The sequence below is a fragment of the Saccopteryx bilineata genome, chromosome X (genome assembly GCF_036850765.1).
Source record: "Saccopteryx bilineata isolate mSacBil1 chromosome X, mSacBil1_pri_phased_curated, whole genome shotgun sequence".
NCBI classification, from domain to species: domain Eukaryota; kingdom Metazoa; phylum Chordata; class Mammalia; order Chiroptera; family Emballonuridae; genus Saccopteryx; species Saccopteryx bilineata.
Genome location: NC_089502.1, coordinates 30,246,905 through 30,272,407, shown reverse-complemented (window position 1 = coordinate 30,272,407; position 25,503 = coordinate 30,246,905). Strand labels below are relative to the sequence as shown.

The window sequence follows — 25,503 nt, the reverse complement described above, 5'->3', positions numbered from 1 at the left end:
TTATTGCAAGAGCTCTGAAATCTGGCTCCATGCCTTGGCTTTCTTCTTGGCCATGGAGAACCAGACTGGCTCAAATGGCTCTTCGGATGTGACAGGGTGAGATGAAGATTGTTTGGTGTCTTTTTTCACGGTAGGCGCTTGAAATGTCTTCTCATTTTCAGATCCCACTGGAACCAGAACAAATAACACACAAGTGATAAGAAGCTCGAGGTACTGAGTATGTTTATAGGATACTATAAAATTTTTCCTTCTTTCTTGTTTATTCTGGTTTCCAAAACTGACTGCATGGGCAATGCCATAGGTGGTACGGAAAAGGGGTAAAATCAATATGGCTATGGCCACAGGGACATGGACAAGGTCTGAGAGAAAATGCTTACAACTGTAACTGCCAGTTTTACAGTGGTTATTGGATCATCTTAATTTTTGAATTGAGGCCAAAGAGAAATCATATTGTGTGGTATCTGTTCAGTTTTTAAATTATCAAATAAGGTAATCGTATTTTCCTTTTGGTAATTCATGATGCTGTGTGACATGAATGATGACAAAATAGCTCCACCCAGTAAAAGTCTTATACTAAATAACACTGTACCAACAACTATTCTGACCAAGCAGACTACCACCTTGCTCCCCAATTCTACTTCTTCCCTCATCCTGTTTTATGGGTGATGGACTTAGTGGCTTAGACTCAACCAGTGGTTCTTAACCCTGGTTACACATTAGAATTACCCAGAGCCTTTTGTCAAAAATACCAAGGTCCTTGCCATTTCCTGAACTAAATGAATTAGGGTTTCTAGCAATGGAACCAGGGCCATCTGTAATGTTTTAAAAAACTTAACAAGAGATTCTAATGCATTGTAAGTTGAGAACCACTTGAGATTGTTTATAGTTATGAGCAGGTGCTATTATTTCATGGCCAGATAATGGGTTCTTAAATTCTTAGTCTAATTTCTTCATGAGGGGGACTAAGGGGAAGGACAAACATGATTCACTATAAATCCATCCTCTCCACCCCCTGTTCCTGCTGGGGGGAAAAAATCCTCTGGTATATAACTGTTGATGAAATTGCTTTCTATTATATCCCTGCATAATGCTTTCTAGGCTTTCAACATTTCCCCACCTGTTATACCTCTGCTCAGAATACAGAGGGACTGAAACAAGCTTTTAAGTAGTTTTTAAAAAATTCAATACCATTGGGTGTTTATAGTGGATTATTCTTAACAGTTTTATTGGGAATATGGAAGGTGAGAAAATATGCTTTGCTATGAACTGGAAAGTGACTGACTTGGTTCTTTCCTCTGGAATATACTAGCCTCAGGAACATTTTAGTAAGTAATCACAATTTTGTACCTACACAATTTCCTCAGTAGGATAAAAGACTGGAAACTACTCTGTTACACACTGGACTTTTACTAGTCATATTGATTGACTTTTCCTAAAAATAAGCAAATATAGCTGTATCTAATTGAATAGCCATGAGAGACTCATGACGCTGGTTTGGAGTCAGGGGAAGATATATATTGTCTGAGCTTGAAATTGCTAAAGTTTCAAAGGATTCTGCCAGGGCTATTTGGGGGGGGGTGTTGGGGAATGTGTTTTTACCTGCTTTGGTAGACTCAGATATCTTCATCCTTTCAACAATCTCCTGTCTCTTGATACTGGAAGTGGAAGTCTTTCCCTGTTGGTCCTGATGAGGAAGGCCAGCTTCCTTTAATACAAAAAAGGAAACAGGAAGCTTGTAAGTCCTAACATGGAAACAGCAAATTACTTATTCAGAAGGTCACAAGATATAAGCCCTGTCTTGGGTATTACGAGTTCAACATTAATCATAAAGAAAGAGATAGAGAGAAATAGAAAGATAAGGAAAGAAATAGGACTGATAGCACTTTGGTTCAAAATTTAGATTCACAAAACCTGAGCTGGTTCAAGTTTACCACTTCCCAGATTTGGAAGAAAAGGTTGTCTAGTGATACAAATCATATAAACAGGTCAATGAGAATTATTTAACTTGAGAACATTTTCCCTAGCACTTAATGGCAAGCTAACAGAATGTGGTTGCAAACAAATCTTAATAATTAATTGAAGGGAGTTCCATAGGATTTCTACTTAGCAAAACTTGTTGAAGTTCAACTTGCACTCCTTGCATTAGGAAACAATATAACTACAGGTCTTTTCAAAATTGTACAGCTAAAGAGTTTAAAATTAAAATCTCCATAACTGGTCTAAATTAACAAGTTTGTATATATTATATAAAATATAAGAAGTTTATACACACATATACACGTAGAGGCATGAAATATCTATAAGGGTATTTACTCAACTCTCACCCCAGTGGTTACCTTTACTTTTTGTATTTTTTAATAACTTATTCCTTATTTTTTAATCAATTTCATGAAATTCTGTTCTAAAATATTTAAGACAGGATTGATTTACAGAATTTTCTTATATTCATTATTTTCACACACCTTTTATGAGCACAGAATGGGGCATGAGTTCATTTGAGAACAAATCAAGTATTTTCCCCTGAAGAGTCCCCCTGCCTTGATTAATGTAACCAAAGAAGTGGGGAGCCGTGTGTCTGGCCAAGTTGCCAAAGCAAGCTTAATTGATTGTCTCCAGCAACCTTTTGGAGTGTTTTGTGGGATGTCCCAGTTCCTACCCCATATCTAAGCACCTCAATCTCAGTCTTTTCTCCAGGTTTATTCTTGGTTTCCGGCTCTTTCACAGGAACCTGAGCTGGGAAATTCCTCTGACTCTCCTTTGTTGCTGTTGTCCAAGCTGGCTCTGAGGTGGCATAACCTGATTGTTTACCAGCAGCCTTTCCTGAGAAAGGAATGAAAGGAGTTAGAACTGAAGCAAGGTAGAGTTTTGAGCCTGGCTGGGGCCTATCCACAATAATGTCCCAATAGGATCCTTGGGAATTGCCAAATGAAAATAAGTAGATAATACACAGAGAAGGGCCTCCTTCTTTTGTGTCCTCCCCACAACCTGGCAAAGCAGGAATTCCATGGGTAGATAAGAAGCTATACTGCCTAGTTTGCATACTGTCCTCTTACTGGTCCCTTTCTCTCCCTTGTCCATCCCTCTTCCTATCTTCAAAGCATGATAGGATAATGGTGGGCTGGAAAAATTCCAAGGAGGTCAGAGGCTCAGACTATTGATGTCATTCTTCTAACTCCAGAGAAATGTTTACAGTATTTGTTACTTCGTAGTTCCTCATGCAAGTGTTTGGGTACATGGGTATGGTCATAGGCATATACAAGACTATGTGATGTCGAGTCTGAGGGTGCAAAGGCTTTGTGAGAGATTAGTGCTCAAAAGATCACCTGCCTCTGGGTTCTTAGACATTTGAGGTAAGCAAAGAAGCTCTGGAAATACAAGCACTTCCAGTAAATTAAGATTTCAAGCTGAAAATCTGAACAGGGATCCATTAATGAGCTGGCTTTAAAACTCTACATAGTATTGGGGGAAGGATAACACATGTAAAAGTGTTTTGAGAAAAGCATAAAATTTCTCCTAAATGTAAGGTGTACAGAAGGTGAGAGAGAGGGAATGGGGAGATAGTCATATGTCCATTAAAGAATCCACTAATCTAAAATGGAGCACTATCTTGGCCTCAAATCAACAAGCCAGCCCTGTCAATGCAATAACTCAGCAGGCAAGGCTAAAACAGACTTCGTCCCATTCAAGACTTTGACTTCCAGTTCTTCCCTCCACTTAGTACTTATCTGCCATCTGGAAAGATCAAATCTCACCTGAGACATTGTAAGCAGGTTGTTTCTTGGGCATGCTGTCAGATTTGGGCTTGCTCTGTTCCTTCTCTGCAAAGTCAGATGTTGTGGGGAGGTTTTCTGCGATGGCCAGGAGCCCCTGGGAAGCATTGCTACTTTGTGGTTCTCTTTTTAAGGAAGATGAAACTGGCCTCGAGGAGACTGGAGGACGCCTGGTGGAAAGGTTTTGTTTCTCACTCTTGAACTTCTGTGAAGGAGGGACTCTCTTCAGTCGGACTCCAAAAACGTTTTCAATATCAGCCTCACTGGTAGACACATTTGATTCACTTTTAATTTGAAGAACCTCCTCCTTAGAATAAGTGCCACCAGAAGTAGATGCTGGACAAGCAGGAGTGACGATGTCCTCCCCAGGTTTAGTAGCAGGAGTCGGGATGTTCTTACTGAGGTCTTCAGAGCCTTGGCCGTGTTTTCTAGATTCATTTGAAATAGCTGGACCACTTGGCAGGTCCCAGCTGCTAGGATTGCCCTCAAAAATGGTTCCCTCAGTAGCAGCACTGGTGGAACTTGAATAAACTTGCTGCTGATATTCAGGGTTTGAAAAAGCTTGAGAGGACTGGCTGAGAAGTAAGTGATCCTCAGCACTGCTCCTTCCTACAGGCACGCTCACTGAGCTTGCTGAGAACATCTGTTGCTGGAATTCAGCCTCATCCTCAACTTGGGAAGGACATCTGGAAGGCAGCTGCTCTTCAGAAAGGTGTCTTGGAGGCACTTTCTCTTGAGGATGTTTCCATTTCATATTCTCTGAAGATGAGAAAACTTCTGGTGGATATTCAGGGATCTCCAAGGGCGGCAAAGGATGTAGCACAGGCTGCTGTGTTGAAGAAATGCCTCCCTCATCATCAGGTCTCTCCCAATCTGAGGGAAATGGGCGCTCAGCTTTAGGCTTCAACGAAGAGTTGGAAGGTTGATTTGAAGGCAGAGGATTGACATAGACCTGCTCCTCAGTATCAGGGTTCTCTGAAAAAACATTCTGTGCCATAAACTTTACAAATGACTGGGAAGGACGCCTAGGATGTTGTGATTCCTTAGACATGCTTCTTTCCACAGCAGTGTTTTCTGAGGGCATTTCCTGAACTTGAGACTTTATTAAGACATCAGTGGGATACTTGGCAGAGAGTGGCCTCCCAGTAATGGGTCTCTCAACAGCAGCATTCTCAACAGTTGACGTCATTTGATGGATTTTATGTCTCACAATAGAACATGGTCTGGGAGATGGCATCTCTGTAGATATGTCCCCCTTAATGGCAACAGTCTCTGGACCTGCAGAGGTTGGTTGCTTGACTACTGGTTTCATCAGAGGCTGAGAAGGTTTTCTGGGAGGCAGAGGTTCTGTACAAACACTCTGCTCAGCCACAGTGCTCTCTGGACCTGCAGACGCTTCTTGCTCAAATTTAGCGGCCATCCAGTTCGGCGAAGTGTGTCTGGGAGGCACTGGCTCCACAAGGCCGCTCCGTTCTGCAGGAGCACCTGCTGATTCTGGGGAGACTTCTTGTTCGGCAACAGGTTTCACTGACAACTGAGAAAGCAGTTGGGGAGGCAAAAGTTCCCCAGGAATGTCCCAGGCCACAGCAATGCTCTCAGAACTTGCAGAGGGTTGTTGTTCTAAGTCAGTGCCCACGCAGGGGCAGCGTGTGCGTCTGAGAGGTATCGGCTTTACAAGGCAGCTCCATTCTGCGGAAGCACTCCCTTGGTCACAAGCAATACCCATGGCCTGGCAAGAGCATTCTGGAAGCAGCAGCTCCACAAACACACTTTTACCAAGAGAGTTCGCTGTGAAGATACGCTGGGTTTGAGCATTTGCCAAGCATTCAGGACAATATTTGGAGAATGGTTGCTCCTTCGAAATGACATTCTCAGCACTTGCTGAACCTAAGGACCTATTTTGTTCAACATTCGGGTTCATCAAAGGCTGGACAAAACCTTCAGGAGGCAGAGGCTCCATAGAAATGCTCCTTTCAGCAGCCATGTTCTCTGGACCTGCAGAGATTTCTTGCTCTATTGGTTTCACTGGGGGCTGAGAATGATTTCCTGGAGGCTGCAGCTTTATAGAAGTTACCCCTTGTGTAGCAGTAATTTGTGGAACTGAAGGGATTGGATGCTGAATGGTAGGTGTCTTCCAGTGCTTTGAGGACATTCTGGAAGGCACTGGTTCCATAGAAATGTCCCAATCAAAAGCAGAGGCTTGTTGCTGAGATTCAGGATTCAACCAGGACTGGGGAAGAGGCCTGGGAGGCACTGACAGCCACTCTGAAGAAGCACTCAGTGAACATGTGGAATGTTGTTGCTGAACAAGTGTCCCCTCAAAGGGCTGAGGAAGGTTTCTGGGAGCAATCTGCTCCACAGAAATACTGCACTGCTCCTGTGTTTTCTTTGGAACCGAGGAGACTTCCTGTTGGTCTTCAGGCTCCCTTGAGACCAGGGGAGAGTGCCTGGGAGGTAGATCTTCTTCAGAGCTACTCCAGCCTTTAACATCATCGTAGTTTTCAAAGTAACTAACTGATTCATATTCATGCTCCCCCAAATCCTGGGAAACACATCTGGGATCCAGCTGCTCTTCAGAACCATTGCCTTCCTCCGAAGCATTCTCTGAATCTGCGAAGACTTCATCTTCGGACCTCCCTAAGGACTGGAGAAAGTTTCCAGGAGCCAGCTGCTGCTCAGAAACACGTTCTACCTCTGAAACACTGTCTGAAACTGAGAGATTTTTAGCTGCCAGCTCTTCTGAGGACCAGAAAAGGCTTCTGGGAGGCAGCCTTTCTACAGAAATACCTTCTTGTGCCAAAGCTCTTTCCATATCCAACGCAGTTGCTGTAAAAGTCGCGCCGACATTTCCAGGAGACTTTTGTTTGCAGATAGTTGAGCTATCGTGAACTGACTCCACTTTAAATTGAACATTTTGTGAATCATAGCTGAAAGCATCTTCCTCTTTTGACTGGACATGGGAAGGATCCATACACGCCTGAGCCTCCCCTGCCACTGCAAAGATAGCACCTTCATGAGTTGTAGAAGGGCTTTCCACCATTGGTAAAAGAGTAGCTCTGGCTTCTAATTTCCTGGTTCCAGAAGCCCTGTCTTCATGGTATTGTGACTGACCACTAACCATGGACCCTTTCGTGTCTTTAGGTATAGGGTGTGGCATCCATGCTTTTCCGACTTCACGATTTAAACCGACATTTCTCCTTTCCATGTCGTTTTTCTCTGAAAGCAACTCCCGAGGAGTAGTGACTCTTGCTTGCTTCTTTGAGGGTAAGAGCCAGAGAGGGCTATCCTCGGCAATCTTATCGGCAGGTGGAGACCCAGCTATATTAGGTAAGCCAAGCCTTTGACTGGATTGCTTAGAGCTCTTTCTTCTAGGTCCAAATTCACTCTTTCCTGAAGCACTTAATCCTTTTTTTCCACTTTGTCTTCCATATGCTGCTGGCTGTGAGTAGGCCTGACTCCTCGCAATATCTATTGTCTCATAAATATCAGTTTTGTTGATCTGTTCCTGACTTGAGGGACCTGTACCAAACAGAAAGAAGAGAAGGAAAAATATATGTTTTGACTTCCTAAAATAAGACAAAATAGGGATCCAGTTATAATTCTTCACCTAAATCCCATACAAGTGGCAGTTGGATTAATTAGTCAGTTGTTTGTTTGTTTGTTTGTTTTTTTGGATCAATTAGGCAGTTTAGATGGAAAAACCTGGACCACATTAGTATGCATCTTAAATAGAAAGCTTTCTGAGGACAAAGGACAGCTAATCTAGTTAATTCTCATTATATAGCTCCTGTCATATAGCACTGTGCAATTAAGCTTGTAGTGTATGCTTCTGGGTGAGGGTGAAGATATATCAACCTGTGCTGTCTTTTCTGGGCTTCCTTTGGTTGGCTGTTTTTGGTTTGGTGTGACTCTTCTTTTCATAAGTCAGTTGAAAGCTTGTCCCCTTCTCCTCTGGCTTCACCTAGAAGAGGGAAAGAAAGAGCCTGAATCAGACTAAAGTGCTCAGCCACCCTTGCATGGTTGCCAAAGGAAAAAACAAACAAACAGGGAAAACCCTCCTGATATCCATCCAAATGGCTCTGCTGGGAACATAACAATACCAGTAACAATGAAAATGATTTCTAATGGCATCCATCACTTGTTGATCATTTTACCTATTGGAAGTGGTTCACCTACATTCGAAGTTTCTAATCTCTGAGTGATATGCTGCAGGAAACTCTCTAAAATACCCCAGAAACCTCTGAAACACACTGCAGGGCAATGAGTCTGAAAATGGGGTGTTCGGCTTGACAGCAATCATATTCTTGGCAACACTGGAATTACAAAATTTACTTTGTGAGACGTGGGAGCCAAATTCAAATCCAGTTTGGTATATTTTTTACAGGGAATTGAGTGAAAACATGCATTATGTCTTTCCAGCTCAAAAGAAAAATGTGTATCAGGGTTTAGCCTTTATATGAAAGCGGTTGAAATTAACTTAGAATAAACAACATTTTTAGATAATCACAGGGTAGCTTTGGACATGTCAGAGTACCACTGTACTGAACAGCGTCCCAACTTTGCTTAACAGAAGCCTTTTTGATGGGCATCTAAAGACAAACATACAACTCTTTATGCTCCCACTTGGCATGTGTACGCAGAGACTCAGCCCAAAATTATTTCTCAGTAAATGAAGTCAGATAGACCTGGGTGTATGAAGTATACATGCATGCCCTCTCATGTGTCCAATGATTTTTTTATATGGATATATGCCTCTCAAAAAATACTACATACCCTAACCTTTGAGATTTTGGCATTTAAAGCTATAGAGGCATACTTCCGTGAAAATCTTCGTTGTTTTCTTCCTGAAGTAACTGGAAACTACTTTTTGTTCAGATACTGCCTTCCTAACAGTGTTTATAAATTGAAGACTGATTATTTGGAATTTAGAATTGGAGAGAAAATGTAAACCACCATGCAAATTAAAAGCTAAGAATGGCATCTCTTTCCCCAAGTATCTCCTTAGTATTGAGCTAGAACAAGAGAAAAGAAAGCTCAAGAAACTGTCTTTGACGTGTACTCCTCTTACCCCAGACCCAGAAACTTGCCATTTAGGAAGGGGCTAGCACTCACCTTCCTCAATGTAAGCTTCTCTGCTAAAGCCTTCTTTCGCTGGGTCTCAGGAGACTCAAAATCCAAAGACATTTCTCCAAAGTCCTTACAGATGGTGTCAGGTTGCATAAGAGGTTGGCTGATGCTGGGTTGGCATGGGCGTAGTGGTTGGATCTGTAAAGGAGTATAGAAAGAAGAAGTTAAAACGTGTGCTTTCCTCCAAATTATGGATTTTCTCTTCCTGCTTCATGGTTGAAGAACTAAAAGTGCAAAGTGAAAAAAATGCCAAAGGAAGAATTTTCTACCTCCGTCTTCACCTCTAGTACCTACTGAAAGTGAAGACCAAAAGCCTTAGCTCACACTCTGGGTTGCTACACACCTTTGCCAATCCCCCAAAGACAGAAACTTTAATAACTTATTTTATCAAAACCAGAATTCTGGTGTTATAGTCCTACTGATGCTCATTATAAATCTTGTTTGAGTCTAAAGTTTATCTTTTGCTGTCTTTGGATATTCAGTTTTTGTCCAGTGAGTGTTTGGGTTATGATCTGGGCTTGGCACCCAAATTACAATTCTTGCTCCTATCATTCTAGAAGTCATTTGGATTGAATCTTGACTGTGTTGGTTGCTTATCTTAATTCTATCAAGATGGATTTTCTGGGATTTTAAAATATCTACAGAAGTAGTCTTGGTTATAACTGCTTTACTAGATATTTTAAAGAAATAAAATTGGCCTGACCAGGCAGTGGCGCAGTGGATAGAGTGTCGATTGGAATGTGGAGGACTCAAGTTCAAGACCCCAAGGTTGCCAGCTTGAACACGGGCTCATCTGGTTTGAGCAAAGCTCACCAGCTTGGACCCAAGGTCGCAGGTTCGAGTAAGGGGTCACTCGGTCTGCTGAAGGCCCACGGTCAAGGCATATATGAGAAAGCAATCAATGAACAACTAAGGTGTTGCAATGAAAAACTGATGATTGATGCTTCTCATCTCTCTCCGTTCCTGTCTGTCTGTCCCTATCTATCCCTCTCTCTGACTCTCTCTCTCTGTCTCTGTAAACAAACAAATAAATGAAATTGATCAGATAAGTTTTCCTTAGGCTTCAGCAGACTAATCTAGTTGATTCCAGTCTTAAGGTCATGGTACATGGAATGTGAAGCATTGTTTCCTGCCACAGTCTTTTGATGTGGATCATAATCCCAATTTTATCTTTAACAAATACTAGCTAAGCATCTAAAACAGGCCACACCCCATTCCAGGCACTGGGCCTAAAGCAATGCACAAAACAAAATCCTTGGTGTCATGAAGTTGACGTGCTTGCTTCTGTCGTAGGCTCTGCTCCAGCTCAGGACCTATGGCCTTCAAAGTTTCACAGAAAAAATAGCCACAATGAGGGTTTGTTAAGATTTCATCCCTGAGGTGTTGCAGAAGTCCCTTAGACTTTCCTCATTAAAAAAAAAAAAAATTCTCTTTTCTTGCCTGATCTCTAGTTGCACAATGGATAAAGCATTGACCTGGAATGCTGAGGTCACCTGTTTGAAGCCCCAGGCTTGCCCAGTCAAGGCACATATGAGAAGCAACTACTATGAGTTGATGCTGTACTCCCTGCTTCCCTTTCTCTCTCTCTTCTTTTCCTCTCTCTCTCTTCTCTCTAAACTCAATAAATAAAATCTTTAAAAGATTAAAAAATAAAAATGCTCTTCTTTTTGTTTCTCTGCTTGGGTACTGATTGTCCTCCAAATCAGTGGTCCCCAACCCCCAGGCCGCGGACCGGTATCAGTCTGTGGGCCATTTGGTACCGGTCTGCAGAGAAAGAATAAATAACTTACATTATTTCCATTTTATGTATATTTAAGTCTGAACGATGTTTTATTTTTTAAAAATGACCAGATTCCCTCTGTTACATCCATCTAAGACTCACTCTTGCCGCTTGTCTTGGTCACGTGATCCGTCCCACCCTAAAGGCCGGTCCGTGAAAATTTTTTCTGGCATTAAACCGGTCCGTGGCCCGAAAAAGGTTGGGGACCACTGCTCTAAATCACTGATTCAATGCTCTGCTGCATCTAACCTGCTGTTGTTTCATTCTAGTGTTTTCTTCATTTCAAATATTGTATTCTTCATTTCTGACTTGTTTTTTCTTAAGGTTTTTGTGGTCCTTTTTAATGCTTACTGTCTTTTTGTTTAAGTTTTCAGTGAGATAATCCATTATTCCCTTAAAGTCCTTGAACATCTTTATAACCATTTTTTAAAAGTCTGCCCTTGGGATCTTGATTGCTTCTATTTCATTTAATTCTTTTTCTGGAGATCCCTCTTGTTCATTTGTTTGGGGCATGTGTCTTTTGTCTTTCCATTTTGTCTGCCTTTTTGTGTCTGTTTCTGTGTACTAGATAGATCTGCTATGACTCCCAAACTTATGATAGCATCATGATATAGGTGTATTGTTTGTTGGGCTCAGTGCTGTAATCTTCCAAACCACCTGAGCTCAGTGCTTCAGGAATATTTCTTGTGGGTTTTGTGCACTGTCTTGTTGTAATTGAGTCTTGAGCGCTATTGGCATTTTTATGAGTGAGTTAACTCTTCAGGCTGGCTGACTACAAGGATAACTTTCAATCACCGTGTATGAGTCACTTTGCAAAGGTTGCTCCTGAGGTGGAATTGTTTCCACCAGGGTCTGGTGTCTCCCAGAATTCCTCTTTGGATGTGCTGCTTATGTGGCTAGTTGAGTCAAACTCTAGTGTGATCTAAAGCCCATCACTAGTTGTGTGGGTTCTGAGTCCACTTGATTGGGGTTTCAGTATTGGTTGACACCAGACATGGTGTATAACTGGCCTTGGGCTACCTGTCTGAACTACTACACACAGGGAAAGGTAGGCTTGTGAGCAGTAAGAAAAACTGCTTCACAGTTTCACTTTCTTAAACTAGTGAGTCCATTTTGATTCAAAAACAAGAAAAATGTTATTACATCTTGTTATCCATTTATCCTCAAATAGAACATGAAATGTCTTGGACAGTAATCTAGGTCCCCACATTCTTAACAATTCAGACAGAACATCAGATGAAAATCTGGCAGGGGACAAAAACTGGCTCAGTGTCAGTATTTCTAACAGAATGATGTACTTGAATATCCTTTCCCACCATCTCCCAAATCTCCCAGTTGCTCACTTATTCTATTAAGAATCTTCATACTTTCCCAGCTTTTTATGAAGCCCTGGGTGTGAGATTTGACTCAATTTTAGCGATTATATTGTCATTTAGAGTTGCCACTTTGGCACTGAAGGGAAGTTTCCCACTATGTCCATTTGGTTGGTGATGACTCAGGTTCTGTTGACACTGTATGCTGTCTTAAGCCCTATTTCCCAGGGGAAGGACTAAGGGAATAGGCCAAAGGTATGAAATGTGGGCCCAAACCAGTTTTAAAAAACTTGCCTTTGTGCTTTCCCCACCTCCTCCATTGTGAAAGGACATGCCCCTAGAAACTTTCTCTTTGATTTTCACACCAAAAAATAATATTTTTAAAAAACTTAATTATTTCTGCTATAATAGTTTCTCTCTTGCTGGAACTGAGGGAGGAAGGAAAGATTAAAGAACCCAACATATACATTTTCCCTTTCTGAATGTGAGAAATAAGCCTGTGTGGTCAAGTAGACCTAGATTTTGGCAACTAGGTGGCAAGGAAATGTAGTTGTAGAGATAAGCAAAAGTTGATATTGATATTTGAAACTGGACTGGAAAGTTCATGAAAGTGATTTTTTTCCTACTATAGTGTGCAAGAGGGAAACAGTCTGCTGTCCGAGGGGCTTCTTTACAAACATAAGACCAGTACCATTGTTAAGCATCTCAGTGTTTGCTTCTTTACCCTTTATGGCTAATGTACATAGCAGTACTTCCATGCACAGTGCATAAAGAAGAGTAAGAGATATGGTTTCTTAAGCAGCCATGTCAGAAATTAACCCAAGAGACTTTTGGCCAAATGCAAAATATTCAGCTCTCCAGCTGAGAAGAATGTCTTCCCTCTGTGGCCTTCCTAGTTACACAGGGATCTTTGAGTAAAAGCTGAGAGGAGGAGGATCACAGCTGCTAATCTCCCTGGAAATATCTCCAGTTTCTCCTGGAGCATTTCTAGATCAGAGTTCTAGAAAAGTCTGACTGAACAATGGTTAAGATTAGCCGGAGGTAAGACTGTGCTGTATACACGCTGCATTTTATGGAAACTAAAGGTGTAACCTTTTCCCTGTTGAATCAGAAACAAAGAAGTTGACCATATTAGAGGCTGCAGTAATGGAAAGACCATGGATTTTAAAGTCAAGACAACTGGATCAGTTTTCCAGGTCCAACCCTACTATCTGGGTGAGCTTGAACAATTTCTTTAACCTCTATGAGTCTAACCAATCCTCACATGCAACCTTTTGAGGTAGATAATAATATTATACCCATTGTAAATGAGGAAAGGAAAGCTCAGAGAGCTTAAGCAATCATCCCAAGGTTACAGAGCCAATAAGTAGCAGAACAAGAATTCAAGCATAGGTCTGTCAGTCTGACTAAGCTGCCATACTTGGAAAATTTTCACTCTATTACCTCAGTGATCTTTGCGCCTGCAACCCAGGTTCCACTTCTGGCTTCATAATGGGGCATGACTGCAAATGGAGATGCAGAAACAGCTCTACGCCCACTGCTCAGATGAGATATCTATAAGAGAAAGAAAACACATGAAGGTTAGAATGCTCGCATGTCAACAATGGAATGCCAGTATCATAAAACTTAAACATTCTTGGGTGTGTCAAAAGAAGTGAATATGGTAATACAAGCCAATACTACATGCCAGGCACTAGTTAAGCACATCATATATTTGTACATTCTCTTATTCAATGTCTACAATAGCCTTGTGGGGGTAGAATCAGCTGAGAGTAAGGAAGTAGGGCCAAATTCCTCCTTCCTTGTTTTGTTGTTTTGTTCTGCTTTTGTTTTTAGTTTTTGGAGGGGTTAAGAGGAGTAGTATTATTAGGCACTAATATTCAAGTTCATTATTACCTCCATAGATCTGCCTCTCTCAAGCTCTGGAGATGGGTATAATTTACGTGCTTGTCTCTCAGGCTGAGCTCCCATTAAGATGTTGTCATGAGATATACTTCTTTGGGTCCTGGAAATGAAGGAAAAGTTCCTATAAAAGCAGCCCAAGGGTCATATGAATCAAAGACACATGTATATAATATGGCCTACCAAAAACAACACAGAAGGAAGGTGGAGATGCACACGTGCTGACACAAAAACTTGTACATTATATACATATATTATTTATGTTTGTAGAAAAAATGTCTGGAAGGGTTGCCACCAAATTCGTAGTGATGGTTCCCTCTGAGAAATGGAACTAAGGACAGGAGGAGGATTTTCATTTTCTACTTTCTGTACTTTTGTATATTTTTTATTTTTTAAATGATTAACACATATTTTTTTAAAATTTTTTTAAGTTTTTTTAATTTATTCATTTTAGAGAGGAGAAAGAGAGAGAGAGAAGGGGAGAGGAGCAGGAAGCATCAACTCCCATATGTGCCTTGACCAGACAAGCCCAAGGTTTTGAACCTGTGACCTCAGTGTTCCAGGTTGATACTTTATTCACTGTGCCACAACAGGTCAGACAACACATATCTTGTTACATAATAGTTTCATTGAGGTATACTTTATAAACCATACAATTCACCCACTTAAAGTGTACAATTCAGCCTGACTAGGCAGTGGCACAGTGAATAGAGCATTGGTCTGGGATACTGAGGACCCAGGTTCAAGGCCCTGAGGTCACTGGCTTGAGTGAAGGCTCATCCAGCTTGAGCATGGGGTCACCAGCTTGAGTGTAAGATCATAACATGACCCCATAGTTTCTGGCTTGAGCCCAAAGGTCACTGGCTTCATTCTAAGGTCGCTGGCTTGAAGCCCAAGGTTTCTGGCTTGAGCCTAAGGTCTCTGGCTTGAGCAAGGGCTCACTGGCTCAGCTGGACCCCTCCCCAGTCAAGACACATATGAGAAAGCAATCAATGAACAAGTAAGATGTCATAATTATGAGTTGATGATTCTCATCACTCTCCCTTCCTGTCTGTCCCTGTCTATCCCTCCAATCTCTCTTTCTCTCTCACACACACACAAAAAATAAATAAGTAAAATAAAATAAAGTATACAATTCAATAGTAGCAACCCTGTGAAATGGGAGGGAAAAACTTGAGTCTTGCTACTATCAAGGTCAGAGTTATAAAAGACCTTTTATACTTGAGTTTCTCTCTAGTATTTCTGTTCTGATGTTTTAAAATATCAAATATCTGCCCTGATGCTGGAGATTTTCATTCACCAGGTCCTTTTCTCTTTCACACAAGAGTTCTGCAATACATCTATCCTATTTTCAAAGTCATTTTATGCACCTACCACTCCTCCATGCACACCCACAGCTTGGTAGACTCTGATGGAAATGCCTGCTGATTGGGAATGGGACCAGGTTGATGACAATTATGTGTCAAATCAGAGGAAAGTTAGAAAAAATGAAAGGATAAAAGCACAAAAAACTCCCTTTGGGATATGGAAATATATTTTACCTTCAAAGTTTCAACTGAAAACATGACAAAGAAAAAGAAAAGAAACCTACAGCCCTATTATCTCTTATGAATGTAGATGTGACAATCCTCAATAAAATACTAGCAATCTCACTCTGGCCAGTTAGCTCAGAGGTAGAGCATCGGCACTGCATGTGGAAGTCCCAGGTTTGATTCCTAGTCAGGGCACATAGGAGAAGTGCCCATCTGCTTCTCCATCCCTCCCTCTCTCCCTTCTCTCTCTCTCTTTTCCCCTCCCACAGCCAAGGCTTGGTTGAAGCAAGTTGGCCCCAGGCACTGAGGATGACTCCATGGCCTTGCCTCAGGTGCTAATATAGCACAGTTGCTGAGCAACAGAGCAATGGCACCAGATAGGAAGAGCATCACCCGGTAGGGGGCTTGCTGGGTGGATTCCGGTTGGGGTGTATACAGGAGTCTGTCTCTCTACCTCCCCCCACTTCTCACTTAAGAAAAACAAAATCCTAGCAATTGAACCAAGCAACATATAGAGAATCATACTGTGACCAAGTAGCCTTTGCAAAGAATGCAAGGTTGCTTTAATATATGAAAATCAGTTCATGTAATTAATACATCATATAAATACAATAAAAGCAAAACCCACATGGTCATTTTAATAGATGTAGAAAAATCATTTGTAAAATCCAATACCTTTTCATGTTAAACACATCCATCCTCTCACATCTGTGAGAAGCCCACAGCTAATATCATACTTACTGAAGAAAGAATGGATTTTCCCTTGGATCAGCAACAAGACAAGGATGTCTGATTTGATCACTTCTATTCAACATTTCACTGGGAGTTCTAAGCAAGAAGTTAGATAAGAAAATGAAATAAAAGCATCCATATTAGAGAGGAGAAAGAAGTGAAATTATCTTTAATTACAGATGACTTGATCTTGTCTATAAAACTCTTAAGGAATCTATTAAAACCTATTAGAACTAATAAATGAGTTTTGCAAGGTAGCAGGATATAACGTCAATATATAAAAATTAATTATATTTCTATATACTTACAATGAACAATCTGAAAAGTTAATTTAAAAAAAGAAGAAGAAAACACTTTCATTTACAATAGCATCAAAATGAATGAAATACTTAGGAATAAATCTAACAGAACACATGGAAAACTTATACTCTGAAAACTATAAAACACTGATGAAAAAAATTCAAGAAGACCTAAATAAATGGAAAGACAACCTATGTTCACGGCTTGGAAGAATCATCTTGTCAAGATGGCAATACTTCACAAATTGATCTACAGATTTAATGCAATCCTTAGTGAAATTCCAGTTGCCTTTAAACTGTTTTTGTTGTTGTTGCATAAATGGACAACCTGATCTTAATTAAAATTCCTAGTGAAATGCAAGGGACCACAAATAACCAAAACAATCTTGAAAAAGAAAAAGAAAGTTGGAGGATTCACACTTGCCAATTTAAAAACTAACTACAAAGCTTCAGTAATCAAAACAGTGTGGCACTGGCCTAAGAATAGACATATAGATCAATAGAATAAAACTGAAGATCCAGAAATAAACCCATCTATCTCTGGTTAATTGATTTGTAACAAAGGTTCCAAGGCCATTCAATGGTGAAAATAACAGCTTTTTCAATAAATGGTGCTGGGACAACTGGATAGCCACATGCAATAGGATATACTTGAACCCTTATCTCACAGTGTATATAGAAAATAACTCAATATTGATAAGTCAGAGACCTAAATATAAGAGCTTAAACTCTTAGAGAAAATAATAGGGGTATATCTTCATGACCTGGATTTGGCAACGAAATCTTAGATATGACACCAAAAGTTTAAGCAACAAAAGAAAAAAATAGATAAATAAATTTCATCTAAATTAAAAACTGCTTTGAATGGTATTAGCAAGAAGTGAAAAGCCAGCCTACAGAATGGGATAAAATATTTGCAAATTGTACATCTGATAAGGAACTTGTATCTGGAATACATAAGAAACTCCTATAATTCAATAGAAAATAATCCAATTTAAAAATGAGCGAAGGATCTCAAACATTTCTCCAAAGAAAGAAGATATAAAAATGGTCATCAGGCCCTGGCTGGTTGGCTCAGCGGTAGAGCGTCGGCCTGGCGTGCGGGGGACCCGGGTTCGACTCCGGCCAGGGCACATAGGAGAAGCGCCCATTTGCTTCTCCACCCCCCCTCCTTCCTCTCTGTCTCTCTCTTCCCCTCCCGCAGCCAAGGCTCCATTGGAGCAAAGATGGCCCAGGCGCTGGGGATGGCTCCTTGGCCTCTGCCCCAGGCGCTAGAGTGGCTCTGGTCGTGGCAGAGCGACGCCCTGGAGGGGCAGAGCATCGCCCCCTGGTGGGCAGAGCATGGCCCCTGGTGGGCATGCCGGGTGGATCCCGGTTGGGCGCATGCGGGAGTCTGTCTGTCTCTCCCCGTTTCCAGCTTCAGAAAAATACCAAAAAAAAAAAAAAAAATGGCCATCAAACACAGAAAATGATTGTCAACATCATTAGTCAGCAGGAAAATACTAATCCAAACCATAATGAGATGCTACTTCACACCTGGCTAGGGACAAAAACTCAGATGATAAAAAGGGTTGGCGAGGTTGTAGAGAAATTGAGCCTGACCAGGCAATGGCACAGGGGATAGAGCATTGGACTGAGACACAAAGGACCCAGGTTTGAAACCCTGAGGTTGCCGGCTTGAGCGCAGGCTCAAATGGCTTGAGTGTGGGATCACAGACATGACCCCATGGTGACTGGCTTGAGCCCAAGAGTCACTGGCTTGAAGCCCAAGGTCAATGGCTTGAGCAAGGAAGGGGTCACTCGCTCTGCTGTAACCCCTCAGTCAAGGCACATATGAGAAAGCAGTCAATGAACGATGAAGGTGCCACAACGAAGAACTGATGCTTCTCATCTCCCTTCCTGTCTGTCTGTCCCTCTCTCTCTCTGTCACACAAAAAATAAATGAATAAATTTCTTTTAAAAAAGAAAAGAATTGAAACCTTTATATACTGCTCATAGGAATATGAAATGTTATAATCTCTATGGAAAACAATCTGGTGTTGCCTGAAAAAATTAAACATTAAATTATCCTAAGACTTAGCAACTCAACTCCTAAGTATATACCAAAGAGAAATAAGTATGTGTATATATATATATATATCCTCCAAAAAAATTTCTACACAAATCTTCATAGCAGCAGCCTTCAAAATAGCCAAAAGGTAGAAACAACCCAAATATCTATCAACTGATGAATAGATTAAATGTGGTCTATCCATGCAATAGAATACTGTTATTCAGTAGTATAAAGGAATACGTGCTACAATGTGAATGGTACTTAAAACACACTAAAGGAAACAAGTCAGTCACAAAAGGCCATACATAGTATGATTCCATTTATATGAAATCCCGAATAAGCAAATTTATAGAGGCAGAAAGTAGATAAGTGGTCATCTGGGCTGAAGTGGAGGTAGAATGGAATGCGGACTGACTGCTAATGAGTACAGAATTTCTTTCAAGGAGGATTGAAATATTTTTTAATTCGATAAAGTAATTAAAAATTTTCAAATACTTTTTTTGCACTAACTAACTTTAATACAAAACAATACATGTAGGCTGGCATTTTAAAAAACAATTGTAACTGCACCCTGGCCAGATAGCTCAATTGGTGGAGCATTGTCCCAGTATGCAAAGGTTACAGGTTCGATCCCCTGTCAAGGCACATAAAGAAACAGATTGATGTTTCTGTCTGTCTCTTTCTTCCTCTCTTTAAAAAAAAAATAAAAGAAAAATAAATAAATAAAATAAATTTTAAAAATAAAAAACAATAGTATGTAAGTAAAGTAGCAGCTTGGGCACTGTAGGGCTAGCACCCACCCTGTCATTGTGAGCCTGTCTGACTACAGGGCATGCGCATAGGTACATATGATCATCACACACTCTGAGGCCAATCTGTTGCTATGGTGATTAAAATGGCACCATGCTAAGGTGGCTTGTGGGCCAGCAAAGGAGGGGAAGAGGCAGGTGTCTGCCACTTTCTATAAACTCCTACCCACCTTTTCCTTATAAAGCTGTGCCACATAGTGGCCCTAGTGGTGAAGGCAACGTGCTCTGCTTTAGTAAAACAGCAGCTCTGAAAATTAACTTGACTCTAAATAAACACTTACTAGCCCTATACCACTGATTCGAGATGGAAAGATCACTGTTTCCATAGATCTCTATATACACACATTTGCTCACATACACAGTTTCATTTACTGCTCCTCTGTGATCTGCTGGCTCACATCAGGTGCGATGATCCCAAACCAGTGTAGTGTCTGTGACTACCTTGCCTCCTCCTCTTTGTGCAGAAAAACTGCAAGGAAATCTTAGGCCATGAGTAGACTCAGAAACTTGTCATTTCCAGGCTGTGCATCTGCCAGCAAGTGCAGCTGTTGAATTGGCTCTCCTTGATGAAAGAATTACATTAGCACCAGCTGTGGCCATGTCTGTCAGAAACCAAACCTCTCATCCACTGAACATATCTAGTGTTAATTGATCTGCTCCCTGGCAGCAAAAAGAAGAAAACACACCCAAAACTCGAAACTAAATTTTGGCCTTTATTAAAGGCAATAAAGCACATTACATCAGCAGCCGTTAAAATATCAAATGGAGGAATGGAATTCATCCGTTCAATCAGATACAGCTTAATAAAATCTTGGAAATAGATACTAGTCCTATTGTACAGGCCAGGGGAGGACTTTAAATTTTGTTAAGATTGATAGTTTCAATGGATGAAATAAGCTGATCTCCCTTCCTAACTCCTGAATGACATTCTCCAGGGTTTCTCTCCCAGCACATTAAGCAAGATACTGGGGTCACAGATGATCTTCAGGCTTCTAAAGTTATATTACTTATTTATGCTCCTTGCAAAACAAAGACCTTAAAAATCACCCTTCCTCATATATGAGCTTGCTCATGCACTTATATGCACTCCTTCACCCTCTCATTCCCACTCTCTCTCCTTCCCTCCTTTCCGCACTCACCTCAGAGAGGTAGGAATGCACACATCTTCTTAGTGTGGAGAATGAATCAGACTAAATGGACTAGGACCATTTTGGAAGGGGAGGAGGAAGTCAGAAGGGGAAATGTAAAACTTTAGTAGATACAGTCCTTGCCAATTTGTAGAGAGAAAACCCAAACGTGGAGAAAACCCAAACACTCTCCCATCCCTACCCACCCTAAGGTTTTCAGCAGGGCTAGTTTGGACCTTACTTAGAGCTATAAGGCAGTGGTCTAAAATGGTATGATTTGCGAAGTATGAAATAAGCCCTTCTGTCCAAAACCATCTCTCCCACTAGCAAAGCTATTTGAAATTCCTCACATTCAATGTACCCATTCAGGCCCTCCTTAAGGAGACCTATATGCTGCTAGGGGGAGGTATGACACATTTCTGTCATAACTCCTGTCTCATCACTTTGGGGGAATGGGGACTGGCACAGGTGAGTCCAGATTCTTTAATGTCAAGAGAACAGGCCCAAGTGGAAATCCATCAAGAGGGATCCAATTGAGTGAGGAACAACTAGGGGTAGTGGGTGTCCAGATGTTCTACAATAGGGTATGGAAGTTGGGGCATCCCAGATGGGATTTTGAATCGGGATGGCAGTAGCAGAACCAGTCTTCCCCAGCCCTTCTGTGACCAGTTGCAGCATTCCCCTAGTCTCCTGGGACGGAGGGAGAAATGGATTTGGGTTCTTTATTTCCTTGTTTTTTATTTGTTTATTTTTCCATGAACATATTGACTTCACATTTATGCCCCAACCTATCTAGGTGGCTTCACTGAGATTCTCAACACAAATTCTGAGATCTAGACCTCCTTTGCCCAGTGATCACAAAGCTGCAGTCTGAGGGCCAGGAAGCAAACCAGCCCAAGCTTCCTGAATGACGTCGGCTACCCTTATGTCATTAAGGATAAAACAGGGGCCTCCAGGTCCTCTCTAGTGATGGACCTCATTTCTCAAGTTCTTATAACTATATGACAGCGAAAGGTGTCTTTGATCTACTGCACCCTCCACCAAGAGCTCTGAGGGAATGGGGTGTGCATTTACCATGTTCCAACCCACTGAGTTGTGCTGTCCAGATGACAAGTCTACACGTGAGCACAGAGAAAGGCCACTGGGAAAATGCTGCATTGGCAATGGTTACTGACCCAGACACCACAGGAATGGAGGCCAGAAATCCCCCTTACCCTGTTCCCATACCCCGCCAACCCCCTCCCATCCCCAATCCAAACTTACAGAGACTTAGATCGTCGAACTCTTTGAATCAGTCTCGCAGAACTGTGGCTAATATTGTAGGGCGAGTTTGACCTCAGCCTCCTCCCTCCCTGGGCATATTCAGGCTTCTTCTTCTTCTTGACAAAAAAATTCTTGAGAGCTCTCAGTCTGGATTTCTTCTTTCCTGGAAGTTAAGAATGAAAGCGAGACAGAATATAAAAGATGGATGGGAAGACAGGAGAGGAAACAGGGTCTTTGTGACACAAGAGACTGTCATCTCAGGTGCCCTGCAGATCTTGGCCCTTGCTCTCAGGGACAACAGCACCATTCATTTGGTTTGTTGTCTCAACTCAGTGACAAAATATCTGAATTGCTGGTGAGAGCAGCTCAGGCCCCAGCTTGTGTGTGGTGTTTGGACAGCCTCTGTTCTGGCACAACTCACCACCAGGAATTCATTTTTCTCTCAACATCAACTATTAACATACACCTTCTTTTCTGGTCCTAAGAAATTCATTTATATGCAGCAATTATTGATCCAACACAGCACTTGTTATCCCTACTCCGACTCTGCCCTGGTGGCGGGAGTCATCACAACCCAGTTGGGGAGCTAAGATTCCACATGTGCAATCCAAGTGGGAGCAAGTATTTTCCAGGGCTTCAGGACCCTTGGAAATCTATGTGAGAGTTGATGTCGTCAGCCTGTGCTGAAAGGATGCAGAGGAATGAATGTGGTCACTTGGTGCAGTCAGGGAAGGCTTCCTTGAAGAAATAATTCATTAACAAGGGAGAGGGCTGAAATCAGAAATAAGGAACGCTGCCAGAGCAAAAGGCATGACAATATTGGATACCAAAGGGATTTGAAAGGGGCATACAATGTGTATGCTTGCATGTGTTTTATGTGCATTGTGTGTGTTCAATTATTGCTGATTGGTTTGGATTATCTACAGGGCTTCTGCCCTCAGCACAGACAGGAAGGAGCATGCTGTATTTCAGCCTGTGCAGGCACTGTCAATGTTCAAACAGAATTAATGTGATTAATTGATTCTTGCCAGGTAGATCTCTTTCTGTTCTTTGGAAAGGGGAGTAACTTGATGCTAAGAGTGTTTAGAAACACAGTGATTATTGCCTCTCTTACTTCAAAATGCCAGAGTGGAAGGGGGGAAGGCAAAGCTGGAGGATTTGGAGATGCAAACTGCTTTTCATAAACCACCAAAGACATCTGTCACACAATCTATAAACACTTAATAACTGAATCAATGCACTTCTAATAGACTTCTTAGGCTGCAAAACTGAATGTACCAGTCGTAACCATTGTATGAGTATGAGTAAACAAGGTATGCATGAACATATTTGATGTTATTAAATTAACAAAATAAATAGTGAACTTCAACAGGTACTAAAAATTAAGTATGGTTATGTTCCAATTTCCCCCAAATTTTCCATTTTTACTAGAAAGAAACAACTTATTTTCCCATGAAGATTCAAAGCACCTTAAACAATGTGTGTCTCTTTCAATCATGTGCACTAGAAGGTAAAGAATGTTCCCATTCCTCCTTGTGGGGTAGCTCTTGTATGATAGTGGCATGGCTTTGATGGTGGGGAGTTGGGGGGCACCAAGAGATGGTAACCATCACATGTGGTGAGTTGACTGCTCATTAATCTAAGGAAGTGATTTAGAAGCTGGACACAGCCAGACAATCAATGTCAGCTGCAAGATTTCAAGTCTTCAGTCTACTCTGGATGAGGAGCCCTCTTCATTCCCTACTACATCAGATCCCATGTATGGGAGTGAGCTACAAAGCTGGGAATTGTCCATATGCTATGTGATACTTTTGAAACCCTATGGAATCCAAGAGAGTTGCCATGTATTCAAGTGTATAAATTGGTCCTGTGTGGGTTGATTTCAAAAGCTTCTAAAAGTATAATGGGTAGACAGACCCATACAGTGAGTTTGGATCAAAGCCCACATTTGTATCCTGCAATGTTTATGTAGGTTACCTGTACACTGGGTAGCTTATGCCCCATAAGGTACATCAGTGGTGGTCTGTAAGCTGACAGCTGTATGGACTTTTCCTGAAACAAAGCCATTCATTTCCCTGTCCAAGCCCAAGGACTATGCATTCCCAAAAAGGCAATAGCTTTCACCATCCTCACCCAGTGAGGGCCTGCAGTGTGTTATATGCCAAATAATTGGCCCATGGCAGGAACTTTCCCTTCAGAGAAGAAAACACCATTAAATCTAATGATGGAATCATTGCTGCAGGATTATATTTTTGCTTATCCACCATGTACACAGTCAGCCCATCTAAGTTGAACTTAGCTTTAAAAATGCATTACATAATGGTGACCTTGTTCTCTTACACTGCTGCTTGGAAAGAAGACATTTCTCACTAACCTTTCTTTCCTTCAACCTCCCAACAGCCATCTTACTCTCTGACTAGCAATAACTTATACTAAACATGTACTCAAATGTTTGGTCTTTAAAAATAAATCTTGGGAACAAAGAAAAGACATGTTCTTACCTCCAGACCTCAAACCATACTGCGCTGCCATCTTCTGTGGGTTCCTTTCTAGCTCATATCCAAAAAGATAAGTTAGTTGGTTTCATGAGTGGGACCGTCTAGGTGAGGACGTGATGCCCATTATTCATTCATTTATTAATTCATTCATTAAATGTCTTTGAGTGTCTAATCACTCTCTCTGAGGCCTGATACTAAACAGTAGTGACACAGAGATGAAGCACCAAGCCCGCCCCTTATACCAGGCTTAGTATCCCCAGCTCACATCACCAGGGCAGTCAGGCCTCCAGGAAGCCACAAAGAGTTCCCTTCGCCCTGTCCTCCATACCAAGTCTTTTGCACCATAACTACTAAGAAAATTCAGCAAAAATAGAAGAACAAGCTAGTGAACTTTCAATTCAGCTCTGTCCTTAAGTTCAATATCTCATTTTATGTCTTAGGTCCCCCTCTTTAGGTGTCAATAAAGCTTATCATTGTTTAGTGACTTTTGCCTCCCTTTCTATCACCCATGGATGCCTATCACTCACAGTTGGTACCATAATTTAGGCAGCAGATGCATACCTGAGTAAGTTTTGCAACAAGAAAATTTTTGTAAATTGAATCTTATTTAACAGAAGCCTACAGTGGCATCTTTTGTTTCTATCTCCCCTTTACTGTTGGTTAAATCTGGCTTACTAGATCTAGTAAAACCTTAATTGATCTATGCAATCATGGGCTACTTTGATTAAGCAGAAATACTTCCCCTGCCTTAGTAAGTAGAACCTGGTAACCATCCCCAAAGATTACAAGACCTCAGACAAACCTGTTAACTATACAATTGGAAATGAAAGAAAAGAGATTAGAAGACTAAAAAGTAAAGTAGACTGAGCCTATGTTGTTAGAAATTTAATATGAACTTGTTTGCTTGTGACTCGATTTTCTTTCCTAGGGTTATTCAATACAGTAAACAAATTTAGTTCTAGTAATCAAGATTTTATTGGGTTACTTACCCTCATCACTGGTCTCCAGAACTTCCAGATTGCCAGAAGCTCCTTCTAGTGATTCAGCCATACTGTGATCACTAAAGTAAAATGTAAAATAAAAAAGCAAAAAAATCATCATTTGATATACATGACATAACACAGTCATTGCTCCCTACTCCTATCCTTCACTTAAGAGGAGCAATTTTTAAATGGTGTACCAAAAGAATTTTTTAAACATGCAATACCAGACTATTTAGTCATGGACACTGATCTCTTTTCCCTAAGATTTTTAAATAAAAGAATGACAGAAGCCAATACAAAAATAGTTGTCTGGTG

General features: G+C 41.2%; 1 protein-coding gene across 1 annotated transcript; it reads right to left on the bottom strand.

The window, feature by feature from the left end:
- Positions 1 to 25,255, bottom strand: KIAA1210 (KIAA1210 ortholog). The gene is made up of 10 exons (XM_066250436.1): positions 25,195 to 25,255; positions 21,708 to 21,870; positions 13,887 to 13,995; positions 13,434 to 13,544; positions 8,883 to 9,035; positions 7,626 to 7,731; positions 3,753 to 7,289; positions 2,657 to 2,820; positions 1,600 to 1,705; positions 1 to 167 (listed from the first exon to the last, which is right to left on the bottom strand). Exons 1-10 carry the CDS (start codon positions 25,253 to 25,255, stop codon positions 1 to 3), a joined length of 4,677 nt encoding a protein of 1,558 aa, XP_066106533.1.
- Positions 25,256 to 25,503: the final 248 nt, after the last annotated feature.

What these genes read in the sequence shown, in the direction of transcription:
- KIAA1210 (XM_066250436.1), bottom strand. Translation starts at nt 25,255, where the DNA reads ATGGCTGAATCACTAGAAGGAGCTTCTGGCAATCTGGAAGTTCTGGAG. An exon ending in TCTGGAGACCAGTGATGAGG is followed by an intron (nt 21,871 to 25,194) that starts GTAAGTAACCCA and finishes CTTAACTTCCAG; the next exon opens with GAAAGAAGAAATCCAGACTG. An exon ending in ACCTGCTTACAATGTCTCAG is followed by an intron (nt 2,821 to 3,752) that starts GTGAGATTTGAT and finishes TTCCTTTCTCAG; the next exon opens with GAAAGGCTGCTGGTAAACAA.